The 26,278-nt window shown below is 40.9% G+C and overlaps 1 protein-coding gene across 1 annotated transcript in view; it reads left to right on the plus strand.

Moving 5' to 3' along the window:
- The window catches only part of SLC30A8 (solute carrier family 30 member 8), a 35,007-nt gene extending 13,936 nt beyond the window's left edge, over positions 1 to 21,071 (plus strand). The window contains exons 3-8 of the mRNA XM_060035249.1: positions 5,487 to 5,633; positions 8,752 to 8,905; positions 13,067 to 13,217; positions 14,871 to 14,976; positions 19,508 to 19,642; positions 20,926 to 21,071. Of these exons, the coding sequence (XP_059891232.1) occupies positions 5,487 to 5,633; positions 8,752 to 8,905; positions 13,067 to 13,217; positions 14,871 to 14,976; positions 19,508 to 19,642; positions 20,926 to 21,071 (839 nt within the window). The remainder of the gene's footprint in view (positions 1 to 5,486; positions 5,634 to 8,751; positions 8,906 to 13,066; positions 13,218 to 14,870; positions 14,977 to 19,507; positions 19,643 to 20,925) is intronic.
- Positions 21,072 to 26,278: the final 5,207 nt, after the last annotated feature.

Consider the following 26,278-nt stretch of genomic DNA (forward strand, 5'->3'; position numbering starts at 1 on the left):
GACCTTGGTGGACCATTCTTTCAAGGCATGGCTCAATCTGAGTCACTAATATTTTTGTTAGGATTTTTACATTGAAAAATCGTTGTAATTTTTTTGATCATTGAAATTTAACTACAGTTTTCTGTTTTGGAGCTATTTTTCTCGGTTTTTGAATCTGACTTATGCATATTAAAGTGAAAAGTTTAGTTTTAATAATTTCCTTTTTATATACTGGGTTGGCCAAAAGTTCATTCGGGTTTTTTCCATAAGATGTTAAGGAAAATCCAGAAGGAACTTTTTGGCCAACTCTATAAAAAAGCTGAAACAGTTTATATGACATTGTAATTATTCTTTCTTTTTAAGAACTCCCTGATAAATTGTCTGAATTCAGAGACATTCTTGGAGATAATTTTTTCATATATTTTAGCTTCTTCCTCATTCATGGACATACTCAAAATTTCTACTTCTTGAGTAAATTTTGGTTATTTATAAATCTCCCAAGTCATTCATCTCACTGAAATTGTCAAATTTATTATCATACAATGGAACATGATAGTCTTATATTGGTATTCTCTTATTTATTCCAGCTCCTTTCTCATTTTAATATTGTTTGTATATTTTTACTTATTTTCCTTGATAAAACTTTATTTTATTGATATATATTTTTTATTGAATATATTATTAATTTTCCTTCTGTTTTCTAATTCATAATTTTGGCTTTAAAAATATTTTTACTTCCTCTTTCTTTTCTCAGAGTTGTAGTCTTATTGCATATTTTAATATCTTAAGTTATATCCTTATTTAACATATTTGTATCCTTTCTTTTTATTAATAATAAAGCTATGTACAGCTATAAACTTAATCTAAAGGTTTTGGTATGCTGTGGTATCTTATTTATAATTCTTTTTACCAAAAAATTAACAAGAACCCTATAAGCTACCTATATAGTACCATAGGCTACTACCACTCTTACCACTATAACTTGTTACACTCTGTTACCACTATTTTGGCTTCATTTTCTCTTTATTACCCCCAAAGAGTGCTAAATTAATAATAATCTGAGAGTGGAGGAGACTCTGTTAAGCTTTGTTTCTTCTTTAGCACTATAATAGCAAGCAATTAGAATTAGCTTCTTCACGTTATGGAGTCTTCTGACCTATACACGTATACTTTCATAGCTTTTGAAAACTGGAAGAGAGCTTAGACCCAATCCGGTCCAAGATGAATCCAGAGTTGGTAAATAACCTTCCAGTTAAAATTTTTTTAAAAAATTGATACCACACAATTTCTAGAGGCAGCGTGAGTTTTTTGAATGAATGACTTAATAGCTTGATAGAGCTGCAAAGAATTTACTTCTAGCAGCTCCAATCTGGAAAACTCCCTCTGGAAATCCATTGATATGTATATTAGAGGGGCATTCTTTCTTTTTTTTCTTTTTTTTTTTTTTTTTTGCGGTATGTGGGCCTCTCACTGTTGTGGCCTCTCCCGTTCCGGAGCACAGGCTCCAGACGCGCAGGCTCAGCGGCCATGGCTCACGGGCCCAGCCGCTCCGCGGCATGTGGGATCTTCCTGGACCGGGGCACGAACCCGTGTCCCCTGCATTGGCGGGTGGACTCTCAACCACTGCGCCACCAGGGAAGCCCGGGGCATTCTTTTTTATCATTGAAAGTCACGAGACTATGGACAATTTTCAATTGCTCACGTAAGAGATCAACAAAACGGAAAATCTACAAAACATAATCCATTTGAAACATGATTTGAAAAGCTGATGTTCTGCACATTCATAGCCTTCCAAATAAAGTACTGGCACAACCCCATGCAAACACAGCTCAGCAGGATGTATAAACTGGCTTGTTTTCTGCACAACTGTCTTCTCTTGCTTTTCCCGGAAATCATGTGGATGCCGAGAATAGATGCATATTCTCCCCAGCTGATATCTAATTAATATTCTGAAATGAGATGGCCTCCCATCCACAAAACTCAGTTTTCTCCTTGTACCTTTCTGTACGCCCTGTCAATTTGTTTCTAGAATTCGTAGAGGGGACGTGGGAAGCTATGCACTTGGAGTGAGCAAATCAATCTCCTCCTTTCCTTCTCATTCCTAATAATTAGTCTATGAGTTCAAATCTGGCTTTAGGGTCAGAAGAAAGTGATGTTGTCAGTAAAGGAATTAAGTGGATACTGACAGAAAATCACTTGGAATTGGAGCTGTATTGATGTTGAGCTAATTTTCCTAAAATATTGCCCTCATCATGCTAATTCTGTTTTCAAAATTCTTCAGTGGCTCACCTTTGCCATCTCAGTCCTTCACAACCTTTTCCCCACCACGTCAAGCATAGGAAATGTTACTGAGTACAGTGGCAAACTGACAAGTATTCTTGTAGCAGAAAGAGGCTGGTTCAGGGGCCCTCTCTGTGGCAGGCCCTACTCAGCTGCACCAAGTGAAGAGAGATCAATATATTGGAAAATTCTGGCATCCTGCACAAAATGAAAAATCTTACTTTGGCTTTCAAGTTATTCCACCATTTGCCTGCCAAACTGACTATCAATCTTTTTCTTTTACTACTTCCCTATATGAACTTCTTCTGTTTCAGCTATTTATTCATTCTATGCAAAATAATCATTGCACCTTAAGGTCTCTGTAACTTTTGCTTACGCCTTTTGATTTACATGGAAAACTCTCTCATTCTCCATAGTCATCAAAACCCTACCCATCATTCAAGACCCCAACCCACAACTCACCTCCTTCCTAAAACCATTTTTGACCATGTCAGAGAAAGCAGGTAGTATTCTCAGATGACTTTTGGGAATCTGGGAGGCCCTCCTGCAGGATATGGGATCTGAGCAAAGCCTTGAAGGATGAGTAGGAATGAAGAGGTGACTAAGAGGGAGATGAGAAGGGCCTTTCAGGTGGAGGGGCTTGAATGCAGTCCAGGAGTTAGTACATATCGGCCTTACCTGGAAAGATTTTGAGTTCTTAGGTCAGCAATAGGACAAGAAATCTGTATTCTTAGAAGGAAAAGCCTAAATACAGATCTGAACATGTCACAACCTTGCCTCAAAAATCACAAAAAGATCCCTTTGTCCCACAGGATAACATTCAAATCCTTTAGCATTACGTGTGACACCGTACACAAGGGTCCCCAAGCCACCTTTCCAGTCTCATTTCCCGTTATTTCTCCAACACACCGCACCTCCTACTTTTCCACAAAGGTGCCCCGTTCTTTTACTTCTCTCTGTTTTTGTTCTTGCTCTTATCTCTTTCTGAGAAACTCTTCCTTTCTAGCTAATTCTTACCCCTCCCTCCTGTGGAAAGTTCTTCAGGGCTCCCAGTGAGAGTGGCTTTCTGATCCCCTAGCCCATGATGCCTATTTTCTATACAGTGAGTGTTAGACAAGGGGATCACTGAAGAGAGGAACTGTGCTTCGTTTAACTTTGTTTATTTTTGTATACCCTATCCCTGGGATGTGCACAGTAAGGTCTCAATACATCCTGGCTGGATGATTGAATTAACTGTCGATAATACCCCATGCTTTCAGAAGCAAATGCACATTCAGTCACAGACTGCCTCGTACGAACAGTTTACTCCACAGGAGTCAGCACGATTCCCCACAGTTTTTTGGATGTTCTTATAAGCAGCTTGGATGGTTGCAGAATGCTTCTCAGTTCCCGGGTCTCCATATAACCAGGCTGCTTCCAAAGCAAGCCCTTTTTCTTTCCCAGTTCCCTCCTGACTCAGCTGAGCCTGTGGAAGAACCCCTGTAAGACTTCATTCCCTTGACTTAAGCTACAATTTTAGCCCAGCATACCAGCATTCATCACCACCATTCATTGCTAAGATTGCGGCAAGCTGCTTATCTGCGTGCAGTCATTCCCTGGGCAAGAAATAATGCATTATTAATACCGCTTTATTATCAGGACCAAGTTTGGCAGACAGAGCAACATGAGAGGATAATTGGAAGGACAGCTGATTTGTTAGCAAAATGTTGCTTTTTGGTTAATGAATCATTCTGACTTTTGCCCTGACAGCTCAGTAACAAGCCTGAGGACTACTTTGCTTCAGACCATTAAACTTTCACAAACCAGATATTAACTATAGCTAGAGCCGGCGATCTCTGGGGCTTATTGCAATTATGAACCTTATATGCAATTTTTTTAAATCATTAGTTGAGACAAGGTGAGTCTGATGATGGAGGGGCTGATGACTGACAGTCTCTGTCACTTTGTTTGCACACAAGGCAATAAACAGCTTCTGGGAGGACTAATCAGTCAGCGGAAGCTCTTTGCTGGGAAGATGTAGTAACAACAATAAAGGTTATTGCACTCAAACAACAGCCCTGTTCGAGAAGGAAAAGATAAGGTGGTCCTTTTGACTTCTATTTTAGAGGCTGGAGGTCTTTTCACAAAGGAGAACTAGACAGAAATACAGGGAACACACCAAATGGAGAGAAAAACAAGGCAGGTGTCCTATGGCTTGGGTTCTCTTCCTGTGCTGTATCGGACTGTTGGTGCATTCAAGATGATCATACTAAGTGAAGTCAGTCAGACAGAGAAAGACAAATATCATATGATATCGCTTATACGTGGAATCTAAAAAAATGGTACAAATGAACTTATTTACTCAACAGAAACAGACTCACAGACATAGAAAATAAATTTATGGTTACCAAAGGGAAACGGGGTGGGATAAATTAGGAGTATGGGGTTAACATATACACACTACTATATATAACATATACACACTACTATATATAAAATAGATAATTAACCAGGGCCTACTGTATAACACAGGGAATGCTACTCAGTATTCTGCAATAACCTATATGGAAAAAGAATCTGAAAAAGAACAGATAGATGTATATGTACAATTAAATCACTTAGCTGTACACCTGAAGCTAATGCAACGTTGTAAATCAACTCTACTCCAATGTAAAATAGAGATTTTTAAAAAAGAATCTCATTGGAAGGTACCTGCCCTTTCTTCTTACTCCTCCCCACTATTCAGAACAGCAATCTCAAAACCAGGTGGATAACGTAAATTAGCGGAGCAGAAGGAAGTGGTAAAGACTGTGGTAAAATTACAAGTCAAATAACAGCACATCAGGGGGCCAGATTGTGTCATTTGGTTTACAGACCAAAGTCCAGGTCCTCAGTCTGGAGACCCTTTCAATCTGGCCTGCACCTCTCCTGCCTCCTCTTTTTATATTTCTTTTGAATCCTCATGCCCCAGTCTAACTGGGATGTTCTTCAAATGTTCCCCACATTTTATCCCAGGAATGGCCTCTCTTGTGCAATTCACTTCTACATGTTCAAATCCTACCCACTCTCTGGATCTTGGTTTCTTTACTTGTCAAACTGGGGAAAAGAGGTGGATTAAATCAAAGTTAAGACCCCTTCTCGTCTTCAGTTCTGGGAGTCTGTGGCATTTTCACCAGCTACAGTTAGTATGTATATGATCTAGTTGCACTCTGGGGCCCTAACCCCATATCCTATTCTGCATCCCCCAGGTGGACACATTGCTGGGAGTCTTGCTGTCATCACAGACGCTGCCCATCTCTTAACTGACCTGACCAGTTTCCTGCTCAGTCTCTTCTCCTTGGGGTTGTCATCGAAACCCCCCTCCAAGCGGCTAACATTTGGATGGCACCGAGCAGGTACAGTTCATCAACTGAGCACTGACACAGAGTAATGCTGCAGAGTCAAACCGAGGATAAAAACGGAAGGGACAGTGCAAAGCCTTGTTTGAAAATCCCTTAGAGGCACATCTCTGATTCACAGAGTGAAACAGATGTGTACGTGGTAACGTGTGTTCCCAATGCTAATTCCGCTAACAGCCAGATTAACGGCGCTACCTCTACTCCAATGGGACAACAGGAACACATACATCACTTTAGCAACCACCCCAGTCCAAGAACCTCAGTGTGCGGTAACAGCCACGATACTATTCATTAAATGACTCCGCATCTGGGAGGGAGGGTGGGGTGAAGCGTCTACCATTTTGCAAAGTAAAGCAAAGAGAGCCCAAGAGAGTTGGAGAGATTGAAGAACTTCTTATGGGGGGTTGGGGATAGAATATGGACATTCCTGCTCACGCAGCATTTAGCCATTCAGTGAATGGCTCAGCTGGATATCTTGTTCAATCAGCCATCAACGACAAGAAAAGGAGAAGGAGGAGGAAGAAGAGGAAATGAAAGTTTATTTTTCCTCTTTCTTAGATCTGGTTCTTTGGCGAGTGATAGCTTGCTCTTGTCTAGGAATGGGCCCGGGTATGATGAGGGTTTACTACCTGGGAAGCTCTTACTTTGGCTCATTTTTACAATCCACCCGGCTCTCCGACACACACTGTCACTCCACTGCTCCTCTGTATTATTCCTTATGTCAGCTGGAGGAGCTACTGGCTGAATGTACAAATCACGTGTACAAAGAGTTACAATTCCACATTTTCACACCAGTTGAGAAAATCAATGTGGAGGAGATCTGAGGGCAGAGCTGTGGGCGACATGATAACACGGCCAGCCTTCACCGAAAGGTGCCAATAGACAGAGACCACAGCTTGTAGGCTGACAATTGTGGATTGCGGTTTTTCAAGTTTAGAATGATAGGAAGTTCTAACTTCATGTCAAACAACTTATCAACACAGGTGTTTTGGATTGCCTTTCCTTTAACACTGAGGGGGGGAGGGAGGGGGGAGGGAGGGAGGGGGGAGGGAGGGGGGAGGCAATAAACATCAAAAAAAAGACTTGGTGGCAATGTGATTTCAGATGCTTTTCAGTCCCTGAATAGGGCTACGCTTGGAAAACATGTACCTTTGGCTGAGCACCCATCATTTATCTGCATACATTTTTACATGTATTTTACCCTTTATGATACCATTGGTCAAAGCTGCTTTGTAAACACAGGGAAGACTCAGAATTTAGATTGCTGCTTGAACTTTCTCATCCTGGTGATGGAAGTCCGTGAGCACTGACACTGTAGAAGACCAGGGCTGTTCAACAGGGCTTTCTGCTTCAAGGAAAATATTGTATAATAGATGATACAATGTGGTCATGGAGCACTTTAGATGTGGCTAGTTCTACTGAAGAACTGGATTTTTAATTTTACCTATTTTAAATTTAAATAGCCACATGTGATCGATGGCTACCATATCAGGCAGCACCTCCATAGACATACAGGTGAAAATCAACTAGCGCAAATGTTTGTTTACATCAAGCATGTAACTTCATGGATAACTTTGTTGAGGAAGAAGCTAAGTACAAACTGTGAGTTTATGTAAAGATAATGGTAATACATGCACCCCAATGTTCACAGCAACATTATTTACAATTTCCAAGATAGGGAAGAAACCTAACTTCCCACCAACAGCTGAGGGGATAAAGATGTAGTATATATATACACATATATACATACGTATACACACACGTACAATGGAATCCTACGCAGCCATAACAAGAATGAAATTTTGCCATTTGCAACAACACGGATGGACTTGGAGGGCATTATGCTGAGTGAAATAAGTCAGACAGAGAAAGACAAATACTCTGTGATATCACTTATATGTGGAATCTAAAAATTACAACAAACTAGTAAATACAACAAAACAGAAGCAGACTCACAGATGTAGAGAACAAACTAGTGGTTACCAGTGGGGAGAGGGAAGTGGGGAGGGGCATGATAGGGGTAGGGGATTAAGAGCTACAAGCTATTATATATAAAATAAATAAGCTACAAGGATATATTGTACAACACAGGGAATCTAGCCAATATTTTATAATAACTATAAATGGAATATAACCTTTAAAAAGTTTGAATCACTATCTCATACACCTGTAATTTACATAACATTGTACATCAACCACACCTCAATAGAAAAAAAAAATAGTGTTAAGTGGCCAATGAGACAGGGGTCATGTGAATATGGTTACAATCATGAAAGTGTATGTAAATGACTGAAGTCTGGGAAATAATATGTTACATTGCTCTGCTTTAAAAGGGGGAAGGTCGGAATTATGAAATGTGCCCGACCACTGACTCACAGAATATTTCTAGAGCCTTGTAGGCTTTTAGAAGCTATATACAAGGTTGAGTGAAAGATCAAGGTGAGGTGTAAGGAACTTCTAAGTGAGCAAACATACTTCACTTAGAGGGAAGCCTGAACACTATCTTATCTTTAAATGTTCATGTAAATGTCTCCATTCTGACACTTCTTTTCCTTACTCTTGCTTGTAAAATGCATTTAGAGTGTTGATATACCTTGGAGTTTGCCTCTGTGTTTATAATATGTTGGGTTGGCATATGAAGCTCATTTTCATTAAGTCTCTGAAGGATTCCCTTTTTACTATTTTACAGTGCTGGCAAGTTGTAAGTGTTTTATGGCAAAATTAAGAGTTTCTAAACACGTTTTACTCTGTGTCCCATTATTTCATCTCCTAATAAGTTTCAATCATTTTAGCACCTGTTTAAATTAAAATCCCTCAGGAAAACAGCAAGGGTAGGCAGCCATTAATATGCTTTAAAAATTTGCTGAAAATTACTTAGTAATATGGAGCATAATGAACTCAGACACTGGTGTTTTATGAATACAACATTAAAGTGTCTCATCTTAGTGCTAAAATCCATCCACACGTTTGCTTTGCGAATCACCGAGTGAGCTAGTGTGAAGCCTCTCTTTTTTGGGGGGGGAACAGAGCATTAATATCTTATGACTCTCGGGGAGGTTAAGGTGATTCACAAATTCTTTGTGTATGTGTGTCTGTGTGCATTTTGAATCCCTAGAGATCCTCGGTGCCCTGCTGTCCATCCTATGTGTCTGGGTGGTGACTGGTGTGTTGGTGTACGTAGCGTGTGAACGCCTGCTGTACTCCAATTACCAGATCCAGGCGACCGTGATGATCATTGCTTCGAGTTGTGCGGTGGCAGCGAACATTATGTAAGTCACCCCACACACTGCCCGTGAAGCTTGTCTGGACATAGATTTGTGGGTTTGTTGTTGTTGCTATTGTTTGTTTTTAATTCCTCCACTTGTGAGGACGGTAGAGACCTGACAGAGTGTTCAAATGGCTCTAAGACTGAAAATAGGGCTGGTTGTGCCAGTTTAAGTTACAGTGTGTTTTAACATTGGCTTCTAATAGCTACCATTTTGAATGCTTGCTATGTGTTAGAGAATGCGCTGAGATCTTTTGATCTATTTACATTATCAAGCTCAATGTTCACAACACTCATACCATACAGATTACGAGATTGAAGCTCAGTGAGGTTAAATAAACTGCCAATGAGGTAGTGCAGAGCGGATTTGAAAACAGACCCACCAAACCCAGAATTGAGCTTCTAGCCACTCTGCTCTCTCACACAAATTGATGGTTCCATGTGGGATGTGACTTACTCCTATTCTTTTTGTTACATGAACACATTATGAGTTCCCAGAGACCTGGGTTGGAAGAGATCATAAATTTTATTTACTTCAGCCCCCTTTCTACTTTTGAATTCTCTTTTGCAATATCCCCATAAAGTGGTCATTAGTTTCATATATTTTAACAGAATAATAGGGAATTTATTTCTCTCAAAAGCAGTCTCTCTTATCTTTGCCTCATTATGATTGCATGAAAACTCTTCAGCTGTGCTAGCTAAACTCTCTCTTTAGTTTCCATCTCTTGGTCCATTCTCTCATCCAGGCAGCCTTAAATCATTCTTAGAGGAAATGTGATCATGCCCCGCTGGACATGTGATTATTGCCATACTGGTCTGGTCTTCCCAAATGAACTATCTGATTGCTCATGACAATGTGGAGCTGAAGCCAGGGCTTTGATCCTTTTTGATTGATTTGATCTTTCCTATTTGACTGTCTGATTTTGGGCAACGTTACTTTAAACTCTGTCTATCTATCTATCCATCCACCCATCCATCTACCTACCTACCTATCATCTGTGGTAGTCACAATAATGGCCCCTCAAAGATGTCCACATTCTAATCCTTGAAACCTCTGAATATGTCAACTTACATGGTAAGAGGAACTTTGCAAATGTGGTTAAGGATGGATCTTGAGAAGGGGAGACTATCCTGAATTATCCAGATAGGCCCAATGTAACCACAAAAGTCCTTATAAGAGGGAAGTATGAGGTCAGAGGGGAGAGAAGATGCTGCATTGCCGGCTTTGAAGATGTAAGTGACCTCTAGAAGCTGGAAAAGGTAAGAAAATGAATTCTCCCCTAGAGTCTCCAGAAGGAATGCAGTCCTGCACACTCATTTTAGACTTCTGACTTCCAGAACTGTAAGACAATAAATTATGTTGTTCTAAGCCACAAAGGCTTTGTCATAATTTGTTACAGCAGCAATAGAAAACCATCCATGTATCACCTGTCTATCTTGCAATGTAACATGATACATTCAATGAGGTAGGTTCAGGAATGGAAGAAGACAGTGACGAAGAATGGCATTTTAAACAGCGTTGTTTTGTTTTTGTTTTCTGAGAGTGGGCACAAAGGAATCCCTGCAATTAGAGGGTAGTCTGAGCGCGTGTACTTTGAATAAGTTCCTCCAGGCACTTTCATGTCCTTAGCTTGTACCTGCCTCAGGTCCTCATCCCTTAGTTTGGGACCCATTGCTCAAAATCTCTAAGCTAAACAATTAGAAGAGTGGTATCTGATCTGCTGTCCCTGACTAGATCACTATTTCTACCCAGTTAACTTGAAAATATGTTTCATATTGGCCCTGGGAGAAAAAGTATGGGAAGATCAATGCAAATCTATCACTACAAGGAGACAAATAAGCCAGACCACATGTCCTGCCGACTGGGAGTCAATACCATCATCTTTGCATAAGAAGAACTATATGTCCCCAGGGCAGCAGGAACAATAAAAATGTTAATAATTTCCCGAGTCATACGTCACATAGGTTGTGTGTATGCTGCATAAAGATGAAGAATGCACCCAGTTAACTACCACATAAATCTGGCACCTTGAAGATCGAGTGTGACTTTCTAAATAGATACCATCCAAATTTTCTTTTTACTACAACTGCTTTCGAACTTCGACCCTAATACTGCATGTGCTTTTCATGCTTACAAAGACCAGGGAATTGAAAAGCATTGACTTCCCTGTGCAAGCAGGAAGTTATTTATGGATAAGGATACTGAGTGACTCAAATGTTTACTCCCAGAACTGGGATTACAGGTTTCAAGTTCTGCTAGATGCTGTATTGTCTGACCGCAGAGATATCAGAACCATAATTTGGGAATAAATCTATTGCTTGGGAGCCCAAAATCAAGGTAGAAAGTTCTAACAGACGTTGCCTAAGGGATTCTCGGATGAAGATTACGGACAGCGCCTTAAGGCTAAGTTTTTCTCTGCCTGCAACATTTCCTAGCCTATTTAACTCTAGTAATAACCTTTCAAATCCAACTCAATTGCCTTGTCTGTCTAACTAAATCAGAGTCCCCTGTTGTACCATCTGTAGCACCAGTTCTTAATAGACTTAGTATAATTAGAATTTTCCATTTATGTGTGTCTTTCTAAAATCTCTGCCATCTCCATCATATTTAAAGCTACAATGGGGGAGGGACTACGTCTGTTTTCACCTTTATGCCCCAAGCATTTAATAGCGCCTGGCATATAAGAATCCCTAAGTAAGTTTTCTTTTTAAATACAAAATGAGTAAAAGAATGGATAACAATGTGATGAGCATACATGGCAGACCTAGAAAGAAAGTCTATTAACTGCTTTCTAGGTCTGCCATGTTTGCTAGGCATGTTAGGCATGTTAGGTTGTCTGAAGAACTTTAAATGGTAACTCCTAATTGAGGGTGAATTTCTGCCCAAACACTGACAATCTAAAAACTGTAAATTATGTAATGTTCACATCTTGGTGGATAGCAGTCTCTCCGCTTTGTGATGATGGCCTGAGATTTAACAGACACCTACCTGCAAATAGACTGGGATACATGGTACTGAAAAATTATTTTTTTAAACCTTTGCTCCAAAATGTACAGAAAGTGTTTCTACGCAAAACGTAAGAGATATTACTCCTGGACTTCCCTGGTGGCGCAGTGGTTAAGAATCCGCCTGCCAATGCAGGGGACACGGGTTCGAGCCCTGGTCCAGGAAGATCCCACATGCCGTGGAGCAACTAAGCCCGCGTGCCACAACTACGGAGCCTGCGCTCTAGAGCCCATGAGACACAACTACTGAGCCTGCGTGCTGCAACTACTGAAGCCCGTGTGCCTAGAGCCTGTGCTCTGCAACAAGAGAAGCCACCACAACAAGGAGCCTGCGCACCACAATGAAGAAAGCCCGTGCACAGCAACGAAGACCCAACACAGCCAAAAATAAATAAATATATTAAAAAAAAAAAAAAAGAGAGATTACTCCTAAAGTTGTGGATAAACAGAATCAGGTACATAATTTATAGGGCCCACTATTAGTCTCTTTGACTTGGATTGGAGCTGTTAAATTATGCAATATGTTATATATACATATAACATTTATATACATTATAATACATTAATATATTTCAGTCTCTTGATAAATAGCTACATATACATAAGCACAGTACTCTCATCATTGGCCATTAGGGAATTATTCAAATTTCCAATGCTCATGGAAATGAACAAAATTAAGTAAAATAAAAGATTAAAAAATCCAACTTTGAAGACATTCACTCCTTATTTTGTTTGTTTTCTGCTGCTTTTTTGCATTTGAAACCAGCACACTAATTAAGCTCCCACCAAAGCTCAGCTTTAAGCCTAGCTCAGTGTCTGACATTCAGTAGATCCTCAATAAATACTTCCCCTCCTCATTGTCAAATACTTGGCATTTACCTAAGAGGTGATGGTTTCCAGTTTTAAAATGAAACAGAGTAGCATTAATTAGATGGAAAAGAAAACTGAGGTGAACCTTCATTGTCTATCCTTGTGTGAACTTCTTTAAATTCCATGATACCCTTGTGTTCAAAATTAGTTCAAAATAGTCCACTATAAAGCATTAATGTTTCAACTCTTTGCCATTTTGGGTAATACATGCTGTCGTCAACTCCCCATTGTGCTGCACAGATTTTTAAGGGTTAGTCTCGTGGGCCAAGGACATTGCTTTTTCTTCCAGACTAAGTGTGATTTTGCACCAGAGACACCCTGGCCACAATCACAAAGAAGTGCAAGCTAATGCCAGTGTCAGAGCTGCTTTTGTACATGCCCTTGGAGATCTATTTCAGAGCATCAGTGTGTTAACCAGTGCACTTATTATCTACTTTAAGGTGAGTATGTTTGAGTTTACTCACTGTCTTAGTGATTTTATAGATTAGGTGGTACAGAAGCTGACCCTCCATTATTAACTTAAATGAGGGTGGACAGCCGGTTTGCCTACACAAACTACTTTACAAGGTTTAAACAAAGAAACTTTCAAAGCTTGAAACCCTAGACTTTCCAAATTCCTAAGAGCTATGTCTTTAACTGTAGGGCTGCCCGTCTTTCAAGAAAGTAGTTCCTTCTGTTCTGTGGTTAAGATGGATTGCAATGGAACCATGAATAACTTAGGGTTCTTGGGTTGTAATCAACAGAAAAGATCTGTAGCTCACTTAAGCAAAAAGTAGACTCATTGGCTGAAATTTATTGGATGTACTCCTCTACAGAAATCAAGGTAGAATAAAGAGCAACTTTTGGTATCTAGATTTCAGAAACTATCCAACTTCTGTCCTAGACACCATGATGAAATGAATGTGACTCAACTAATTTTTTTCCTGTTCTTGTCGCTCTGCTGAAGATTCATATTTCTGGGAAATGGAGCCCAACTGACATAGGTTGGGTCTTGTATCTGCTGTTTGGCTGGGGAGGGTAGAGCACCTGACTGACTCTCCCACCATGGGAGACAGGTAACTTATTTCCAAAAAACTTATTTCCAGGGTGTCAATTGAAACTTGGAATAGATCCTGAGTGGGCCTCTGACCCCAAACAAATATTCACTACAAATCTCTATTTGGTAATACCAAGAACCAACAGAGTTGGGTAAGCGCGGAGGTAGGGGGGTAATGGAGGAGAGGAGTGTATAGCTCTGTCTGTTCACATCACGACTGCCCAGTTAGCAAGGACTCTATTATTTTTAGTGGAAAATGAAAACGTACATAAAAATTACAAAGACATGTCTGAATTCAATCGGGCAAATCCTCACTAAAAGCTTTAAGTTTAAGACCAAATCGTTCAAAATTGTAGGGTGAGTGAAGTTTGAGAGTACTCTTATCAAGGTTATTCTTGCCGGGTTTCTTAGAAGTAATGAGGCACAAATTTTTCTGTGGCACAGAACTTCATCAAGGGCAGAATAGCAGGTGTTTTACCCTGAGGCCAAGGGCTCCAGCGGTGAGACAGCACGAGAGTGAGGCCTCAGTACATATTCTTTGGACTGTATCAAAGATGCCTGCCTTGAGTACGCGTCATATTTAAGAGGGAAAGGAGTAAAGTGACCCACTCTGCCAAGACCAAGCTCTGGCTATACCTTGGTTACATGCAACCTCTGAACACATGATATCCTTTCTTTTCATCATAATTAAGGATGAAAAGTCATTGAATGTTGTACACATGTGTGCATATTTTCATCACATTCTCTGTACTTCTATTAATTTGAGAGAAGTTCAATCAGGCCTTTTGAGAGTGCACTCAAGGATATCTCTCTTTTTACTTCTTAAATTGTGGGGAGAGCATGTCCTATGGTCTCCCTTTCTTGAGTCACTGAGAGTTGAAAGCTTAGAAGAAGCACTGAGTCTTCAGGAAGTCTTGCCTCTGAGTTGGAGTTCAGTGTCAGGAGGGTGAATGGGTGACAGGGAGGGAAGGAAGCGTGAGGGTTTACTCATTTTAACCATCAGACTTTCCGCATGGGAGGCCTGCATTCAATTAACTGAAATCCCCATATTTTCTAGCCAGACTATAAAATGGCTGACCCGATCTGCACACTTGTCTTTTCCATCCTGGTTCTGGCCAGCACCATCACTATCTTAAAGGACTTCTCCATCTTACTCATGGAAGGTAGGAATGGCCTCCTTCAGGAATGGCCAAAACAGCATTTGTGTTTTGTCTTCCTTATAATCACAAAAGGGAATGGCCTCAAGGCATGCTCACTGTGAGTTTGCATTATAGGGAAAGCGTAAACTTACAAGAAATTTTTGTGAAAAATAATATGATTTTTATTCAAATGGGAATACATAAATAAAAAGGACTGGCTTCTGTTTTCTTCAGCAACTGTTAAATGATATGGCACAGTATAAAAACAATACGTACAAACACCAGAATGAGCGATTCAGTGAGGGAGATACAGCAAAAATATAAATTTATCCCTAAATATGTGGCAAATACCTAAGAAATATTGAATAAATCTATCCCTCAGGCAGCATTATAGCTACTATGAAGGACTTGCCTAAAATGCTCATTAGACTAGGCCAGCAGTTCTCAGACAGTGGCATCAGAACCACTTGGAGGGTCTGATAAAACACAGACTGCTGGGCCCATCCAACAGTTCCTGAGACAGTAGGCCTGGGGCGAGGCCTGAGAATCTGAATTTTAACAAGACGTTGCCGCTGCTGGGCAGAGGCCCGTACTTTGAGAACCACTGGACTAGTCTCTTCATACCCCTGAAAGGGTTCTTCCATGAGGACACTGGGAGTGGCGCTTAGAAAATTCAATCACAACCAGAGATTTGCATCTTATCAAACATTCAGATGATCAAAGATAGCCATACGTCAGCTGAGCTTCTCTTTCCTGTCCAGCACATTTTGACCGAAGGTAGACACAGTCTCAGAGTACAGCTGCCTTCACGACAGCTCACCCTTCCCTAGCTTAGCATTCACTGCCCAGTACACGTTTAAAGGTTTTGTTCTCAGAGGGCATGATAATCGTTGGTAGGTGATAATGTCGATTGACCACAGTGAAACAGAAAACGGAGTCAAACATCACTGAGTAACAAGTGAATGTCCTCGCTCAGAAGGGGACAATACTTGGTTTGTCAAGTCACAGATGCATCCATTTCCTTTTCTGAGGGCCAAGCACTGAGCTGCAGCTGTTACTGCTGTTACAGAACTTACTGACTTGAAGGTGGAGAAAAGACAGATGTGTGTACAATGTGAGATGACTACATTCCACTTTATCTCTCAGTACAGACGTTCTCTCATGATTATCTTTTTTTTATTTAAGCAAAAATGTAACTAATTATTGAAACTGGCAGGTAACTCCTATCTGGAAGATGCTTAATTTTTAAATTAGGTTTTCAAATTAGGTTAGCATAAAATAATACTTGTACTTGGTAAAATTTTTAAAAAAAAGATGGAAAGGTATAATATGATAAGAAGAAGTCTCTCCATTTTTCTACCTTTGAATTCTCAGTCCCATTATTCAGGAGTAACACCTACTAATAAGTTGACATATATCTTTCCAAAAATATCTATGCATTTACACATATATGTACATGCAATATACATATATACATGTGTGTATATGTGTGTGTGTATATATATATATATATATATATACACATGTGTCTTTTTTACACAAACTAGGATTACATACATGTAATGTAATGTGTCTTTTTTACACAAACTAGGATTACATACATATTTTGTTCTGCACCTTACTTTTTTCAACTGGAGATCTTTAGTACATACATAGATACACCTCATTCTTTTTCATGGATACAAAGTATTCTATTCTACTGTAAGCACGTATCGCAATACCTGCTTATTGACAGACATTACAAATAATGCTGCAATTATATTTTTAGCAATTGTATATCTAATTATTCCTAAATAATAATATTCCTAGATAATAATCTAATAATTCCTAGAAGTGTATTGCTGTTTCAGAAGTTATGTGCATTTTCAAATTTGATAGATATTGCCCTTTCTACCAAAGATACCATATCAATTTCTTTCTTACCAACAGCATATGAGAGTGTTCATTTCCTCACATCGTCACCATCACTGGGTATTGTCAAACTGTTGATTCTCTTCTAATCTGATAGGTGAATATTATCTTATTGATTCCATACACAAGTCTTTAATTATGAAGGATACTGAGTGATTTTTCATATACTTATTATGAGTGATTTTTCATATACTTATTAGCCTGGGTAATTATTTTTTTGAAAACAAATCTGGGTATTTTCCTGGATACATTAATATTTTTGCAGGCTCTCCCCCAGAAAGAAAAAGCTTTCTAAGGTGTGATGAAACATTGAGGCCAATGGGAACATATCCTTTTGCTTGTCAATATTATTTCATAGAGAAAAATAAGTAACAGTGGACTTGCATTCTCCATAAAGGTCAAGTGATAAAGGAGGCAAGAGAAAAAGAGGTAGTGGGATCATGACTTCATCTCAAGGGTCCTAGCTGAATGACAGCAGGTCTTCAAAGGGTCATATGAAACTCTCCAGAGATGACACGTTGGGCATAATAGTCAACTTTGGGTTACAGTACATGGAGTCTAGCATTTGCATGACACTCCACACCCAGAGCACGTACCTTAGAATCTGACATGCCACTTACCTATGTGGCCTTAGCAATTCTTCTTAACCTCTCTGACTCCCACTTTCTTCTCCAGTCAAACAGGAGTTGTAACACTCATTAACTAGCTCTTAAAGTTCTTATGACTATTAAATAAAATAATCACTATAAATAAAGTGCTCAATACAAACCTTGACATGCAGCTTCTCAATAAAGGTGTTATTATTATGATGATGTAACATTTTCACCCATGACTCCATGCACATTCTATGGCTAATCTGAGACAAGAACTTCTTTGTTTCTAGTACCCTGAGCTTTGTGCACCTCACAGAGTAAAAAACCATGTTGACAAGTTCCATGAAATATGAAGTGGGACTAAACTAAACTCAAACTGTAGTGAATTTTAAGTTAGCCTCAAGGAGGAAATCCCCATGAGCAAGGTTCTTAAATCCTGAAAAAGGAGAGTTAAGGATTCCCTATTCCTTTTAAGTAAGTGGTTCTCTACTAGCTGCTCATTACAGTCATCTGGGAAGCTTTTAAAAAATACTTATACCCAGGCCCTAGACCCAGAGATTTTGATTTAATAGGGGCTGGCCTTGATGTTTTTCAACATGCAGCCAAGCTTGAGAACCACTGCAAGGTAGAGCTGCCCAGTAGCTGGTAAATATTAGTGTAATGGTCCTCTACCTTGACTCAGTTAGAATCACCAAATGAGCTAAGCAAATACGGATGCTGGGTCTTATCCCCAGAGAATCTGACTTAATTGGTCTTGGGTGTAACCCAACAAATCATTCTAGAAATTTCTAAATTTCCTGCTCATTTTAGAAATCATCAGGATTTCTAAAATCCCCGGTGACACTAATGTGCATCGAAGGTCAAGAACCACTATAAAAGCATATAGATTTCAGGGCCTCATCCATAGAGATTTTCTTCAGGAGCATTTTAATGGCGCCAAGGCATGTTTATTTTTAACAAACACACCAGGTGTCTGTGATGTATGTATACAATTGAAGTGGAAGCTAAAAAGTGTTTATCCTTAGAAATCTCTTCTACAGCATCCTCTCTGGATCAACTTTAGTTGACAAGGATTTACCCATTGCATCAAATGGCTTTACCACGTCTGTACTAGTTGAGTTGATTTTTTTTTTTAATTCTTATATCAAACCGATGTCTTCTATGATTTTAACCAACCATTGACTCAGGCCCTTACACTTTCATATCCTGTCATCTTCTATGTGACAATCCTTGCAGTGTTTGAAAACAGTGATCCTACTTCCCTTAGCCTTCTCATCTCGAGGCTAGAGACACCCCAGTTCCTTCAGCCCCAAAGAATAGCCGACTGGCTGCCAGACTTCCCACCTTCTGGTGTGTCCCACACTGTTCCTTTAGAAACAAGGATGAAAGTCAAACTACTACATTCTGTGGCCCTAATATTAAACCCTAAGATACCTAAAATAATAGAAATTCTACAGACTGAATAATGAGATGATATTACAACATTAGGATCCCCTATTAACACCGTTCACTAAGTGACCTGTTGGATAACGAACACTTGTATAGCAGTGGAGTTTACAAAGGACAGATATTTTCTGAGATATTTTCAGAGTCCCCAAAGGACTCTGTTAACTACATATTGTTCTTATCATCCCTATTTTACTACAAATGTTCTAAGGCTTAGACAAGTTCCAAGAGTTGGGTAGGTTCACAATAGCTGTAGTCAGAATGCCAACCCACGATAATCTGATACCAAATCCCATGTGACTTCCTTTTGCTTTCCAGATAATTTCAAAGATAACTGGGTAAACCATACACTCTGAAAATGAAGGGTGATGACTGTTGTTGATGATTGCCTAGTAAAATCTGCAAATACTCTTTGTGAACCTGTGATTGACGGTAAAACCTCTGAAATAGTCAGGTGAATCTGCTTTGTAAATATTTGAAATAAGAAACCATAAATGGAGAGGGCAAGTCAATAATTTACTAAGGGCTTTCTGTCCTCGATCGGCCATTGCACTGAGCTATATTTAGTGAGATAACAACAGCCTCCCACTCTGTCCTCTTGGCAGGTGTGTCAAAGAACCTGAGTTACAATGGTGTGAAGGAGCTCATTTTAGCGGTGGATGGGGTGGTGTCTGTGCACAGCTTGCACGTCTGGTCGCTAACAATGAACCAAGTGATTCTCTCAGCTCACGTTACTGCAGGTCAGTGAGTTTTGTAAACACCCTGGACGAAATTCAGTCCTTGTCCTGTAAAGTCCGTAGTTTCCCTCCTTTTGGTAGAGGAGCCCTTGGTGTCTGTTGCCCCTGCCAAAACAACTGTAAAGTGTTCTGTGTGACCAAGGGCCTTTGAAAATCGTCCCCCTTGCCAGTGTCGTCGTGGCAACAGTGATACTTATGACAACCCTGGGGGTCGACTGCAGAGGGTTACAGAGTAGAACAAAAGGCTAAAAGGCCACCCAAACTTCAAGGCCTTAAACTCTGTTTGACCTGATGTCCTATCGGTTAAATAAGAGGAAGAATTTAAGAAGAAATCTTCATTGAGTATCTTTGGTGTGTAAGATGCTTTGCCTATCACCAAAGAGAGAAAGATGGTCCCATCCTTAAGGTTCTAAAAAGTTAAAAGATATTCTAGTCAGAATTAATGGTGGTTCCTTTACTGAATGGTTAGAAATTCTGTCACCATGTGAGATAATTCTTAGGATTTGGGGTTTATCCCCAAAACTACTTTTTCAAGTAGAAGGTGATTTTGTTCGTGATACATCCTAGGGCTGAGAAAATGGGCACTGCCTCGGGAGACAGCTCAGGCTAAGGATGACATATTAGGCTGCTAAGAAATAACTCATGAAGTTACTTAGAGGCAGAGAACAGAAGAGTCATCTGAGGACTGTGCTTTCTCAGACATCCTCAGCTTTGCTGAGAAGCGTGGATCGGGCTGCAGGGAATTTACAGCCTCTACTACACCACTATTTCACTGCAAATGGAAGAATCTAGGAAACAATCAGGTTACTACGGAGGGAACTTTACAGCCTCCTGATACCTTTGGGCACAAGAGAAAAGATGGCAGTGAGGTCTGCTGCTCTACATGCTTCCTGGCTCTTGTCACTATCCTTGACATAAATTCTGATTAGCCATAAGGGTGGCAACCCAGAGAACCCAGGGAACTGGTGAGCAGGGCTGTATAAGAAATAATAGTTTTGACTTGGCTTTTTCAGGGCTTATCTCCACTTTCATAGTCAGCTCCTAGGAGCGCCAGACTCCAGAGAGGCTGTGGGCGAGAAGAGCTCCCAGAGTGACGGGGTGCTTTGCAGCACTAGGATGTCCCGTCTTGACTGTGTGAATGTAGCTGATTGTCAGAGCCATCGTGGCTCCTTCTGAGCGCACTGCCTGTGCCCCACCCCACCAGGTCAAAGACAAAAGCTGGAGATGAGGCGTCGCCCCTGTGTGTACAAATCAGTGCCAATCTCACTGTGGTTCTTTATCGACAGCAGCCGGCCGGGACAGCCAGGTGGTTCGGAGAGAAATTGCGAAAGCCCTCAGCAAGAGCTTTCCTGTGCACTCACTCACCATTCAGATGGAACCTCTAGCCGACCAAGACCCCGACTGCCGTTTCTGTGAAGATCCCCTGGACTAGCTCAGTCGCACTGCCAGCTCCCCAAGCTCGACGGGCCACGACGTGCTGCTCCGCAGTTCCTAACAAACCAAAGGAAGAAGTTTGAGAAATTCATGATACGGTTCAATGCACGTTTTATCCTTCTTCATTTAGCTCCATCCTCCATGAATGAAAATGCGTTTAGATTCATCAGTCCATTGGATTACCAACCCATCTGTAGCTGTGTTCAATTCCAGGAATGTGTGTAGAGATTATTCCTGACTGGGTGGGTGGGGGGGGGGGGGTGGCTGAAATAACAGCTGTTTGTAACCACAGGTGATAAAAAGTTCACCTCCTTTCAATAACGCATCCCGAGGCTGAGTGGGTAAAGCTGAACTCACGAAAGTCCTATCAAGAATCAGCGTCAAGGAAGGAGTCACAGATTTTTTCCGAAACACGATAAGCAAAACGGACAGGAGCCAAGTCAGGGGTAAGAGAGAATGTGGAGGTCTAGTACTGCCTTAGAGCTTGACTTTTCCCCTAAGCTGTAATATAACTGGGGGCATTACCTTTCTACTCCTTATCAATGTCACTATTCACGACATGGGACAGAATCCCGTCTCTTTATCTTGCTTTCACACTATGTTGTGATATGTCTGAAATTGCTGAATTCTATTTTACTTCCTTGTATAAAAGGCACCTGTACAAATGAAAAATGAGGAAACTGCTGCTTTTTGAGTGTTTTCATAGGGTGTGGCCTAATAATAAAAGAAAACGAGGAGGCACAGAGAGGCAGAGTATTTACCCCAAGTCACATGGAAGAGCTCCCAGGTCTTGAATAATATCTATGGAGCACCGATTATTGTCCTAGTTGGCTCTTATCTTATACTGGGCTCTTTAGATATGTCCTCTTATTTCATTCTAATGATACCTTTAAAAAGTTCAAATTAATACCATCGTTGTATAGATACGGGTGGAAACGTTAGGTAAAGTAACCAACGTCATTTATTCATTCATTTAAAAATACTTTTCGATGCAGGCTATGGGCTGAACATTGGTTAAACCAAGCTGACATGGCCTTTGCCCTCATAGAACTGTTTCCCCTATGTGGGGAGCCGGGCATTATACTAATAAACACCACCAAGAATGTACTACAAATGGCAGCAAGTGATATGAAAGGAGAGGCTGATTGAGATTGGGGGAGGTCAATGGAGGGCCTCTCTGAAGAAATGGCATCCAAGCTGAGACTTGAACGAAAAGACAAGTGATGCCAAATGCATTGTAGAGGGAAGCACATTCTAGAAGAAGCCAGAGAATGAGTGGACACCCTGAAGAAAGAACTGGGTGCATTTGAGGAATTGAGGAAGGTCCCTGTGGCTGGAGGGTACTAAGTGAAGGATGAGTTAAAGAATATGAAGGACCAGAGCCGGAGGAATAAGCAAGTCCAAGTTAGAAAGTAGCTGAAACCAGATCTAACTTGGCCAAAATCCCATCTACACTTTCTCTTTGAACACTTTTTTTTTGGCTGTTTCTTTTTGACCAAGTAATCTGCATTGACAATCAACCATTATTTCAGAAGTGCCTGCTAAAGACGAGCCTACATTCCTCCAAGAATGGGATGACTAAATTGCTGAGTTTAAAAGTAAAGGCATGACAGTGCTTCTGTAATGTATCCTGTCTTAGGTAGCACTAAATTTGTATCTTGTCTACACAAAAGTCTGGCGAAAGAAAGAGGAAACCTAAACTAATGGAAGTGGTTGTAGGCTGACCTACCAAAAGACCTTGCCCTCAGAGACCCTGAATTATACCAGTGACAATGGGGACATGAAAGGGAGAGAGGAGTGACATGGTGGAAACAGGGGACTCTGTGGTGGAGGAATGAACGTGAGAGGGAATTAGAAAGCCTGGTGTGAGTCCCTTTCTGCTGCTTTCCAGATCCGTGACCTTCAGGGGCTACTCCATTTCTCTGAGCTTTAGATTCTTCATCTGAAGATGGGGATTATATTTTCATCAATGGGTTTCTGTTAGAATTACATGGGATAATTTCTGTTAGAATTACATGGGATAATGTAAAAAATAAGGTTCCTGGGACTTCCCTGGTGGTCCAGTGGTTAAGACTCCGAACTCCCAATGCAGGGGGCCTGGGTTCAATCCCTGGTCAGGGAACTAGATCCCGCGTGCCACAACTAAGAAGCCCGCGTGCCGCAACTGAAAGATCCCACATGTGCCAACGAAGATCCCATGTGCTGCAACTAAGACCCGGCGCAGCCAAATAAATAAATAAATATTAAAAACAAGAACACGGTTCTTTGTGTGGTAAAAAGTGAGTGCCCCATAGATATTCTTTCCAGTCCAGGGTTTCTCAACCTTGGCGTTATTGATATTTGGGGCTGGATCAACTCTTTGTTGTGGACGAACTGTTCCAACAACAACAGCAAAAAGTTGTTTCTGTGCATTACAGGATGTGTAGCAGCATCCCTGGGCTCTACCCACTAGCTACTACTAGCACTCTCCAACACACACACACCACACACACACACACACACACACACACCCCACACACACACACACTTATAGACTAAAAGGGAAAATACAGCAGTTGAGTGGGGCATGGAGGTCTTGGCCCTCAGGATGGCTGCCTTTTGACAAGAAGCCAATGGGACAAGAGGAAGTAATTTGAGGCTGCTCTTTACATTCCAGGTCCACTTCTGTTCACTTTCCAGATCCTCCAACAAGGGGACAGGAGTATTGAACATGATTTGTCTGAGACTAGGATGTTCTTTGGACTGTGGTTTTCTCCTGGACAGGGTTACTGTGTCTTAGAGCCAGGGACACATGATCTCATTTTTCCTCTCCTTGCCTCATGGTAAATAAACCCAGGCACAGTATGTCTCCTTGGTCCAGGCCAGGCATGCTTCTCTTCTTTTCTTTTCCAACTCCCCTGAGCAGAGAGCTGAGCGGGTAAGTTAGGCCAAGGCCTTTTGTGCAGATCTGGCCATCCATCTTTCCTTCCCACCCCATCTTTGCACAGGGGGAATTGAATGTGCTGGTCTCAAGATTTCGATTTAAGGAGTAGGAAGGAAATGGAAGGCTCACTTCAGCCTCCAGCTGGAGCACTGTGTTCTGAATGTGGAAGCATTTCGCTGGGTTATTGGATCTTGCCTCGGATGTTAAGGACGCACTGTTTTCATTTGTATTCTTCTATTATTCCTTGTGTGGCTCTCACCTGTGGAGAGTAAAATAAAGATGTGCAGGCCTCAGTGGGTCTGGTTTGGAACCGGAACTTCTGTAGTTTTTAACATACCCGGAGATGATTCTAAAGAACAGCTAGAGTCTAGAAGAACCTCACCAAAGGAGGTCACTAAGTGGGGGATTCAGACACATACCCAGATACCTACAATAGTTTCTCAAGTTACAGCCATGTGGATGGGGTACGAAGGGAGCACAGAGCGGTGGGGACTGCAGTGTGGACATGGCCATTGAGACTTCATGCCATTGAGCTGACAGCCATGCTAGACTTTGAATTATATATGGAGGTCCTCCAGGCAGATGAATAAAAGGGCATTTGAGACCAAGGGAGGACTATGTGTAAGTCATGCTTGTGTTTCTCTGCTGGTTTTTAATTTGAAAAGCAGAGTATATGTGGCAAAGAAAACGATCAACTCTGTGATTTTAAAACGATGTAATTTTTGCTACTTTGTCATTATTAATATTGAGGAGAACAGGAGTTCTGTCTTTGATGATTTTTATGTCATTGTCAGCATCTAGCAGGGTGCTGGAAACCCAGCAGGCGTTAATAATTGCTGAGGCAATGACTCTGGGGCTATATGTGGGCCTTGTCATTATTTTTCATTTACATTTGTATTTTTCTGAAACTTTGAGGGCCAAGAAAACATTGACTTTGACTGAGGAGGTCACATCTGTGCCACCTCTGCAAATCAATCAGCACCGCTGAAAGAGCTACTTAGCATTCTGCTGACGGCTCGCCCTCCTCAGTGGAGACAAACAGACATGTCCCACACCTCAGGAAGCACCTTAGGCAACCAGAATGAGGGGCACTCAGGTTCCTAGTGGCTCCTGTCTCAGCTGGTTCTCGGAACAGAAGGGATGGTTCACGCCAACTCACGTCTCCTGCGTGAAGGGCCGCTGAATGGTTTTGCTTTTCTGTATTTTGTACAGGACAGAGTTCTAAAGGACAGATGACCTGGCAAACACACAAGTTCTAGTGGCATTGTCTGCTCTGCTTTTTTTTGAAATTGTGTTAATCTTCGATTTTATGTCAGAAACACATTGAATGCCAGGTAATCATAAGGGAGATCGACTTGTACGTCAACCAAAGGAATGGCCCGTGGCTCCAAGCCATTTCTACTGTTCCCCTGAAATTCTACTTCTTTAGTTGACTAGATTGAAAACTCTGGATGGTAGATGTTTTTGTGTTAAAGTCAAGACAATCTGTAATGGGGATTTTAAGGATTTGAGATGAAAGAGCAGCTACCACCAAAGGACTTCATGTGCCAGACATCACTGCTGAAGGTCTGTTGCTCCCTTTTCCCCCTCCTTGGCATGGTCAGAACTCCAGGCCATTGAAGTTACTGGAATAGTGAATTCTTTACTTCGTGGCATTGTACTCTCTCTGGCTATTGAAACATTAATGATCTTTCATGACTTTCAAAGCAACATGCTTTATTCAGCAGAATACTAAAATCAGGCCACTGGTACTGCCGCCCCCCTCCATCCTTAATATGCTTCACTGTCATCCAGTACCCGGTCAAGATTTATCTAGGACTCTATGGTGATGTTAGGGCCCATAAAAGAAATTTATGGGTTCCATATGTTTGGTTAGAGATGGAAAATGGGAATGTTGCAGGACACGAAGGAAAGAATGCTTATCCTTTGAACAGCAGTTCTGTCAACTGCCTGAGTTTGAATCTTAGTTCTTCCCTTTTTAGCTCTGTGACCTCAAGCTAGTTACTTAAATACTCTGTCCCTGTTTCTGATCAGCAAAACTTCCCTATTCAGAGGCATGAGAATTTAATAAATGAGGACACTTAAGGAAGTTGCATTTGTGCATAGCAGGTAGTTAGCACTCAGTAAATCTTAACTGTTATTTATTGTTATGTACAAAATGAGTATGCATGCATGTGTGCACAGAGATTTTTTTTAACATCTTTATTGGAGTATAATTGCTTTACAGTGGTGTGTTAGTTTCTGTTTCATAACGAAGTGAATCAGCTATACATATATCCCCG

This window comes from Delphinus delphis, chromosome 17, assembly GCF_949987515.2.
Source record: "Delphinus delphis chromosome 17, mDelDel1.2, whole genome shotgun sequence".
In the NCBI taxonomy this organism is placed as follows: domain Eukaryota; kingdom Metazoa; phylum Chordata; class Mammalia; order Artiodactyla; family Delphinidae; genus Delphinus; species Delphinus delphis.